Source organism: Lepidochelys kempii, chromosome 6, assembly GCF_965140265.1.
Source record: "Lepidochelys kempii isolate rLepKem1 chromosome 6, rLepKem1.hap2, whole genome shotgun sequence".
Classification (NCBI taxonomy): domain Eukaryota; kingdom Metazoa; phylum Chordata; order Testudines; family Cheloniidae; genus Lepidochelys; species Lepidochelys kempii.
The window spans coordinates 3,759,968-3,770,248 of NC_133261.1; the positions used below are offsets into that span (position 1 = coordinate 3,759,968).

The 10,281-nt window shown below is 42.8% G+C and overlaps 1 protein-coding gene across 1 annotated transcript; it reads right to left on the reverse strand.

Moving 5' to 3' along the window:
* Positions 1-6,029: 6,029 nt before the first annotated feature.
* On the reverse strand, positions 6,030-6,968 carry LOC140913745 (olfactory receptor 5W2-like). The gene has a single exon (XM_073350544.1). The coding sequence runs from the start codon at positions 6,966-6,968 to the stop codon at positions 6,030-6,032; it is 939 nt and encodes a 312-aa protein (XP_073206645.1).
* Between the last annotated feature and the right edge of the window lie 3,313 nt (positions 6,969-10,281).

The window sequence follows — 10,281 nt, forward strand, 5'->3', positions numbered from 1 at the left end:
GTTAGGAAGAAACTTTCTAAAAACAAGTTATCACATTGCGAGAGGGATGGGCAATGAGAAGAAGGTTATCCTGACCCGATAGATATTTTGTGGACGTTCTCGCCAGAATATGGGTAATGGCCCCTGCTATGAGCCATCAAAGCAGGCAAGAGCATGTGATCAGCTCATATGACACTGGTCTCCATCTTGTGCCTGTACTTTTCCACTAACTGTGCTGGGGGCTTTGTTTGGGACAATGAAGTTCCTCCACACTTCAGAAGCTATAAAAGGGGGACGTGACATCATCACTTTGCTTCACTCCCCCCACAACTGAACACCTGGAAAGATGGCTAAAGGACAAAGACTTTGACTGGGGAAGTAGCCCCAGGCAGGAAAGGAGGAATTCCAGCTGGTGTGTGGAAGACTGGTGAGCTGTTTGTACCATCACGGTGAGACACTTCTTGATTCAAATCCTGTCTAGATTTTTGAACTTAGAATGTGATTTTGTTTTATTTCTTAGGCAATCTACTTTGATCTGTACCTTATTACTTATAATCATTTCAAATCTGTCTTTTGGTAGTTAATAAACCTGTTTTATGGGTTTTTTTTTTACCTAAAACAGTGTGTTGTTTGAAGTGGAAAGGGAAATCTGCTGGTGCATTGTCCTCTCCACATTGAGGGAGGGTGGATGGGGTAATAACTTACACTGGTCAGGCTTCTGACCAGGGCAGGACAATACAGGGCTGGGGTCCTAGGCTGGGGAGCAAGAGGGAACTGACTGAAGCCTATTGTTGGTTCATAGCAACTGGCAAAAGCATTCATGTAATTCAGCTGGGTGTGTCCCTCCCTGTGAGTGTTTGTGTCGGTGCAAGACCTGTTGCATTATTACAATATGGAAGGGAGCTCGGGTTGGTAAGACAGAGAGCTTAGCGGTGCCCCAGTTCCAGGTTCCACCCTGGGAACGCCTGTCACAATCATGCCTCAGGGATTAGGAACCCCAGTGCTCCAGAAGAAGCAGGATAAACTCTGATGCTGATAGCAACTGGATGCTGATGGAAATGCTTTGGAGGCAGGATGCAAATGTGTTCCTGTTTGATATAGGTCTAACAAACTGGAGTTCTATCTCTCTGCCCATCAGCTTTTATTTTCTTCTAACATCTTCTACCCTTTCTAATTTTGGGTTGATTTTTTCTTGTTTGAGTAAATCAATTAATTTTTTTTTGGTATTTTATTCAGTTGAAATGTAACGAATTATATGCTGATGCAAACCAACTTGGGATTTAGTATTCACACAGCTGAGTGGGGAAAAACAGTCATGTTTAAAGAGTGCTGATATGTTTTCCCTCAAATCTTCTCTTTTTGAAAATGAATGAATGATGTTTTGTTTTAAACTTGTACAGAATGTTTTGAGTGAACATTCTTATGTTTTCTCGGCAAAAAAGGATCAGCTCTGAAGCTTCTTCCTGCAAAATCCCATAAGAACAGAATAAATATAAGGATGACCATATTGGGTAAGACCAGTGGTCCATCTAGCCCAGTATTCTGTCTTCTGACAGTGGCCAATGCCAGGTGCTTCAGTGGGAATGTACAGAACAGGTAATCATTAAGGGATCCATTCCGTCGCCCATCCCTCTCTCAATGTGACTGATTTTCCATTGCCTTGCAGCCTGTATAGTCTTGTACACCTTTGCATCATAAGGCCCTGATCCAAAGCCCACTGAAGTCAGTGGAAAGATTCGTATTTACTTCAGCAGAGTTTGAATCAGCACCTCATATGGCACAGTTGTTCGTGACAGCAGAAAATGCTCAGCAGTGCAGAATTAGGCACCTTGGAACTAGAACTGGTAAAAACAGAAATGTAAAACAATTTGATTCAACATTTCAAAGTTTGGGTTTGAAGATTTTAATACACACAAGGATAATTCAAGGTGCAAGTGGCCTGTTAACACCCCCCAGTCACAGGGAGGAAAGGGGGTGGGAAGACCCACCTCAGCTCCTGTCATAAATATAAAGGGAAGGGTAACGACCTTTCTGTATACAGTACTATAAAATCCCTCCTGGCCAGAGGCACAAAATCCTCTTACCTGTAAAGGGTTAAGAAGCTCAAGTTATGTGGCTGGCACCTGACCAAAATGACCAATAAGGGGACAAGATACTTTCCAATCTGGTGGGGGGGCAGGTGAGGGGAGGATTTGTTCTGTCTGTTCCGTGTAGTTCTTGACGGAGTCAGATCAAGAAAGCAAGCAGTTCAACTCCAATAGAATTAGTAAGCACTAGCAAGGGGATGCATTAGATTATCTTTAATTTTGGCTTGTGATTGTCTCTGTGTTGAGAGGAAGATGTATTCCTGGTTATGTTTTTTTTTTTTTTTTACTTTTTGTAACTTTAAGGTTTTGCCTAGAGGAAAATCCTCTGTGTTTTGAATCTGATTGCTCTATGAAATTATCTTCCATTCTAATTTTATGGAGGTGCTTCTTTTACCTTTTTTCTTTCCAATAAAGTTCTGGTTTTTTTTTTAAGAATCTGATTGTTTTTTGGTTTTTTTTTAGTGTCCTAAAAAACCCAAGGTTGTCTGTGGTCATCTTGTTTATTCTCAAGCCTCCCCAGGAAAGGGGGTGTAGGGCTTGGGGGATATTAGGGGAAAGATAGGGCTCCAAGTGGCCCTCCCTAAATGTTTGTTGAATCACTTGGTGGTGGCAGCGTTTACCTAATCCAAGGTACAAGGGAGAATTTGTGCCTTGGGGAAGTTTTAACCTAAGCTGGTAAAAATAAGCTTTGGGGGTCTTTCATGCGGGTCCCCACATCTGTACCCTTGAGTTCAGAGTGGGGAGGGAACCCTGGCAGCTCCTCAAGTTACTGTGCTCTGACACTTCTCTCAATCAACTCCTTCTCTATAACTATGGCAGCTCCGTGGAAATCATCTCCATCCTCATTATCCTCATCTCCTACATTTTCATAGTCATCTCTGTCCTGAGGTTCTTGCTCAGTGAATCTCTTGATTAACCTGGTAAAGAGTCACCAGTGAGGAACTGCAGAACAACAAGGGGACTGGCTAAGCCAATGAGATAAAATGTCCTATAGCAACAGAGATGATTACAAAACAGATGTAAGGGATAATTAAGTTGTCATGGGATAGGAGAAAAGATCCTTTCATGGATTGAGAACTGGTTAAAAGACAGGTAACAAAGGGTAGGAATAAATTTTCAAAATGGAGAGGGGTAACTGGTGGTGTTCTCCCAGGGTCCTTCTGAGGACCAGCTCTATTCATCTTATTCATAAAAGATCTGGAGAAAGGCATAAACAGTGAGGTGGCAAAGTTTGCAGATGATACTAAACTGCTCAAGTTAGCTAAGCCGAAAACAGACTGTGAAGAACTTCAAAAAGAATTCACAGAACTTGGGCAACAAAATGGCAAATGAACTGTAATGTGGATAAATGTGAAGTAATGCACATTGGAAAAAAAAAATAAACCCAACTATACATACAATATGATGGGGGCTAATTTAGCTACAGCTAATCAGGAAAAAGATCTCAGAGTCATCGTGGAGAGTTCTCTAAAGACGTCCACACAGTGTGCAGCGGGAGTCAAAAAAGCAAACAGGATATTAGGAATCATTAAAAAGGGATAGATAATAAGATGGAGAATATCTTTTTGCATTTATATAAGTCCATTGTATGCCCACATCTTGAATACTGTGTACAGATGTGGTCTCCTCATATCAAAAAAGATACACTAGCATTAGAAAATGTTAAAAGAAGGGCAACTAAAATGATAAGGGGTTTGGAACAGGTCCCATATGAGGAGAGATTAAAGGAGCTAGAACTTTTCAGCTCGGAAAGGAGGAGACTAAGGGGGGATATGATAGAGGTCTATAAATTCATGAGTGGTGTGGAGAAAGTGAATAAGGAAAAGTTATTTACTTGTTCCCATAACATAAGAACTAGGGCCACCAAATGAAATTAATGGGCAGCAGGTTTAAAAGAAATAAAAGGAAGTTCTTCTTCACACAGCGCACAGTCAACCTGTGGAACTCCTTGCCTGAGGAGGTTGTGAAGGCGAGGGCTATAACAGGGTTTAAAAGAGATCTGGATAAATTCATGGAGGTTAAATCCATTAATGGCTATTAGCCAGGATGGGTAAGGAATGGTGTCGCTAGCCTCTGTTTGTCAGAGGGTGGAGATAGATGGCAGGAAAGTGATCACTTGATCATAGCCTCTTAGGTTCAGTCCCTCTGGGGCACCTGGCATTGGCCACTGTTGGTAGACAGGATACTGGGCTGGATGGACCTTTGGTCTAACTCAGTTTGGCCATTCTTAATGTTCTTATGTTCTTATAATGGGACACGCATGAGTTTTGGTTTGGGGTATTAAATCTGACCCGATGTGTATTTATTTAAAGAGTTAGGGTCACAGGATAGCAGATTCTTTTGTATAGGAAAGGAATAATTTCATCCATCTGTCCCTGATCCATGGAGGGCAGATGGTCTGCTGGACTTGGACTCAGCAGACCTGGGTACATTCTTACGCTCTGTCACAAAGCGGACAAATCACTTAAATTGCCCCACAGGTCAGTACCACCTTTTCAGTGATATCACATTTAAAAAAGTCTCTCTCCTCACTCTGATGAGATGCAGAATTGAAGCAGTGAGATAATTGCTGAGCAATGTGGGTGGGGGATAAAGCGTAAGAATTTTAAGAAAGACAGTTTTGGGGAAAGGGAATGGTGGAAGGTTTTGAGGCTGAGACAAGGTGCCTTTCCCCTTTGCCTCACCAGTTCCAATCCAGGGAGGCGGTCAAGATCCATGAGCCCAGAAAGATGATGGGTCTTGAAATGGGATACGATTGTTTTCAGCTTTAGGTCACAGATCCTTTTTTCCCACACCCTGTTCAGCGAATGGAACCAACATGCCATGCACGGAAACAGCACCACAGGGAAAGCCAAGGATGTTACCTCAGCAGCAGAGCAGATGCTGAGATCCATTTTAACTGGCTGCACCTCTTTCCACAGCTTTTTGATTCTTCTAGAAAGCAGGACAGAACATGAGAAAGACGAGTGTTTATTTACCTATAACTTTATTATAAAATATTACAGTTGCTCCTGGAAGGACTGAAAGAAAGAAATGAAATGACTTATGGCAAGAAATAAATGTGTGGTGATATATACCATTTGTGGTCAATTTGAATAAATTAATAAAGAAGGATGATAGGGAGGAAATGGTGTTCATCTGGCTTATTCAAACCTTTCACTGCATGCAGGCAACAGTCCTCAATCCTCAGAAAAACTGGAACATTTGCAGCTGATTTCTGAGTGTATTAAGCTTAGCCTTGAGTGTTTTGTTTTATTTTGCTTTGTTCTGTCTGTTATTACTTAAAAACACTTAAATCCTACTTTTTATACTTAATAAAATCACTTTGGTTTATAAACTTAGTGTAAGTAATTGTTACCGTGGGCGGACGGGATTCTGGGCGGGGCAAACAGCTGTACATATCTCTCTTGCAGTAATATACAGGGCAAGCATTTATCATTTTATCATGTACATGCTCTATAAAGAGTAAAGCAGATTTATTTGGGGGTTTAGATCCCATTGGGAGCTAGGTATCTGTGTACTGGAGACAGGTGTCGTGCTGAGCTGGTTTCAGTCTAGATCTGCAGCTTTGGGGGCATCACTCAGAGCCTAGGTCTGTGTTGCAGCTGGCTCGTGTATCTGGCGCAACAAGACAGAGTTCTGGAGGCCCAGGCTAGAAGGGAAAATGGGCTCAGAGGTCATTTCAGCACATGAGGTTACAATTCCAATGAGGGTCTCTGTGACCGAACCCGGCACACTATGCACTTGGGTTTCCTGCATTTCCTGTGATGCTTCCCATGTTTTGTCCACTGATTTCAGTTGGGGCCTACAGACCTTTTTGCAATACAAACAAATTAATAATAATAACAATATAATAATGAACAAAACTACCACGGGCTCTCCGAAATTATTTTCTAATGGACTGGGAATTAAATTCACCTGATTCCACTCCCCACCACTAAACCAGTACTGAATGAAACAGATTCAAGAATTGGTTAGTAGTTTATTCATTGCTTTCCTCAGGGCGTCCTTCACCTCTGTGTTCCTCAGGCTGTAGATGAGGGGGTTCAACATGGGGATCACCAGTGTGTAAAACACTGAGGCCACTTTGTCTATATCCATGGAATAGCTGGAGGTGGGACGTAAATACATGAAGAGGAGGGTGCCATAAAACAGGACCACAGCGGTCAAGTGGAAAGTGCAGGTGGAGAAGGCTTTGTGTCGGCCCTCAGCAGAGTGGATCTGCAGGATGGTGGAGGTGATATAGACATAGGAGAGGAGGACAGTCACAAAGCTGATCACTGTAATGCAGGATGTTAAAACAAACATCACAATCTCATTGATGCGGGTTTGAGAACAGGAGAGCGCCAACAGTGGGGGGATGTCACAGAAGAAATTATTGATGATGTTGGAGCTGCAGAATGACAGCCGAAATGTAAAACACGTGTTTAACATTGAATCCACCACCCCTACAGCGTAAACCCCAGCCACCAGCTGTTTACAGAGCTGCCTGGACAAGGTGACCGTATAGAGCAGTGGGTTACAGATGGCCACATAACGGTCATATGCCATCACAGCCAGCAAGAGGCACTCAACATCTCCAAAAACGATAGAGAGATACATTTGCACAGTGCAGGCAGTGAAAGAAATGTTTTTCCTCTCTGTTAAGAAATTCATCTGCATCTTAGGGGAAATTATCGAGGAAAGGCAGAGGTCACAGAAAGACAAATTCCTGAGGAAAAAGTACATGGGGGTGTGGAGTCGGGGATCAATCGTGATTAACAAGATCATCCCCCCATTCCCCACCAGGGTGATACCATAAATCAGTAGGAACACCCCAAACAGGGGAACCTGCAGCTCCGGACGATCTGTCAGTCCTGAGAGAATGAACTCAGTCACCTCTGAGTGATTTCCCTCTTCCATCACCTCTGAACAGAGAACAGGCTGCTCCAGAGATGTGAGCAGGTGGATGGTGTGGAAAACCTGTCCCTTCTCTGTAATCGTGTAAGTGAAGATAAATGGAGATCAGTTTCTTAATGGACATCAGTACCCGCTCAGGGAAAGGCTTAGTCCACAGAGCCAGCTGTTCACATCTGGTCATTCTAGGTGTTCCATAAAATGCAGGCACTGTGCAAATACAATGACATGCAGGTTAATCATGCCCCCCACACAAACACTCCTGTTTACTAATCCAAACAGAAAACAGTGATTTGTGACTCTGCTGTGAGAGAATCAGTCTGAAGAGATGATTCCTTCTCAAAAGAAGGGGTGAGAGTAAAGGAGTGTCACTCTTTCTACCCTCTTTGGGCAAGGGGAGCTCTGTGGCTTGGCATGTTGGTTTGGGGTAAAGCTGCTCACTGTGCTAATTAAGCTTTTGGGCATTTACTTGAGACTGTACTAAAACCCAGAGACATAATGGGAAGCCTTGGCTTCAGTGACTAGGTAATTGCCTATTTTGTCCAACCAAGGACGTCGCTCCTTCAGCCAAAGGGGTAGGAGCTGTGACTAAGGCTTTAAGTGCTGGACGTCTTCAATTTTATACCTGCTGATCCCCATGGTGTCTCAGTGTGTGCGTGTTACTGAGATTTAGGATGATAGCACCTACCTGCTGAGAAGAGAGAGAGAGATGTGGTGGCGTTTCTCCAACGACAGAAACTGCCAGATGGGAGCATTCGGGAAATTTTATACTGAGATATGTGATCTATGGGACATGATTCCTGAAGCAACTGGGAATCCCTGAGCTCAGAGAGACACAACACCTAATGATACGTTCAGTGAACCAAAGCTACCCTCGGTTAATTGATGCCCTGGTGATTAATTTGACCTCCTCTTTCTACTGTGTTACTCAATGATGTAATTTCTACCAGAGTTACAGAGTATGAGGTTAGGGGTATATTTTATACTGCTGTTTTCAGTGCAAGCCAGATACTGTGTAGAGCTGATCCACAAAGGGTTTTTCTGTTGTTGTTTTTTGTGGAGACCGAAATCTTTTTGCTAAAAACTTAAATTTTGTCACTCTGAAATACCACGGGGGTGCCTCAGATACCGCGCACCACCAATCTCTTCCATGGCCAGTCTCCTAGTCTGGACTATATCCACCAGCATGCATGATGGTCTCTCCTCTTGCTGAACTGCCCTGGAACATCACCAGAGCCCCAAAGCCATGGTTTAGGGAGGAGAGGAGTTTGCTATTTTGATGGAAAGCTTATAATTTCCAGGGAAAAGATAATTTCTTAGAAAAAATAGTTAAATTGAAAATTCAATTTCCCTTCAAAAAAATTTCTTAAGAAAAATTTTCAACCAGCCTTAGCAAGAAATTTTGAATCAAAGGAACAGAAAGTTAGATACAGGTGAAATGTACTAATTATTTCCAGGTTTAGCTGATATCTTCTCAGTCATTCCTGGTTTCAGAATCACCTCATGGTCCTAGCCCCAGTTGGTGGAATGTAAAACCTATAAGACATGTAAAAGTACTCCAGATTATCATGCTTTTTATAGCATGCCAATCACCATGGTATCCTATGTCCTTCCCTTGCTAGGTTACTCCCCAAAGGTAGGAAAGGTAGGTTCACTCATTTTGCTTGATGGAGACCACATGGTGACCAGAGGAGCTCAGAGGGAGGCCACAGCATGCTACGGACTTCTGCAGTTCACAAAACTATCCCTCTTGCATGCATATTATTACACAGAGCTCAGCTGTAGGATGCTAAATAAATCTATGAGTCAACAGAAATAGTCATTCTCTCATCTTAATATTAATACAATTTTGATAATGTATGTGAAGTTATAAGATCACACTGTATCTTGTTATTAATACATGTTCCAAACTGAGGCTTGCAAACTGGTCTGTCTCAAACAAAGAAATGTGTGCTCTCTTAATTTTGTATCTAAACAGTAACCAGAGTCATCAAGCAGGAAGGGAAACAAAGGAAGCCCAAAAAGGTGAGGAAAAAGCAGCAGGGAACATCCTTCTACACAGAGTTTTTGTCTTCTGGTAACAAGGTGGACATGTTTCTCAAAGGGGGAATAGGTCTATAAAAAGAAGGGGCAGACATCCCAAGTAATCAGTTGCTCTCTCTCTCTCTCAGCCCATTGATTCACTGCATCTGAAGGGATACAGGAAGCAGCCATAGGGCAGGGGGTGTGTCCTGACCTAAGAAATTAGGTCAGTAAGAGTGCTGAGAGCATGTGGTGAGGAAACATTTGCTTTGAATTTCACATCATTTGTTAACTTAGGCACAAGTTCCATTCTAGCTTTATTTTTCTTGTAACCATGTCTGTCTTCTATGCCTTCTTATTTGCACTCACTTAAAATCTATCTTTGTGTTCAATGAACTTTGTTTTATTGTTTTATCTAATCCAGTGTGTTTCAATACAAATGTCTGAGAGTTGTGTGCATATTCGTGCTGATAAAGAAATAATGGACAGTGTAACTTGTATTGTCCAGGAGAGGACTGGGGAGCACAGGACATACATTTTGGGAGGGAAATCAAAGACTGGGGAGTGTGTTGGGGTCACCCTGCAGAAAAACTAATGGTGGTGAGAGCCTGAGTGTAACCCAACTATTCCTGGCCATGCAGCAGTTACACACACATGATCAGAGTGTGATTTGCATGCTAGATGGAGGTTTGTGAGTGGCCCAGGTAGAAGACAATTCACCAAGTCATTGCAAGGTTGCAGGCAGGTGTGACACAGCTCCTGATTAGTCTGGGTTGGACCCTGGTATATCAAAGTCACCACCTAGAAAATATCCCAATAACACCAAAGGTGTGGTACTGACTGACAGTCGTGTTTGATTGACAGAAAAGGGTGAGGACACCATACGGATGGGCCCATGCACTGATCCATGGCTGCAGATGGACAAGGAGATTGTGATCATCACCTCCACCCAAGGAGATCCATGGCAGGCCCAGTGATGACTCTTCCCTTCTTTACTATGGTAGGAGAAATTATCCCCCACAGATGTGCAGGCTTGGCTGGTATTATCACTGCTCTGGGGCATGTCGGTGGCCCTTCTCCTAAGTGGTGCCAACCTGTGAGGCATTGCAATGTTGATTGCATTAGGGGGAAAAATTGATAATCCAAGTCACTGATATTCTTTGCTATAATCTGTGGGGGAGGGGTTACAAAGAATGTATGCAAAGTCCTGCTTCCCTGAACACCAGTAGAAACAACCAACAATCTCTGTATTCAGAAACTTCCCAACTCTTTCACTCCAGGTCTGTGTTCCGGAAAC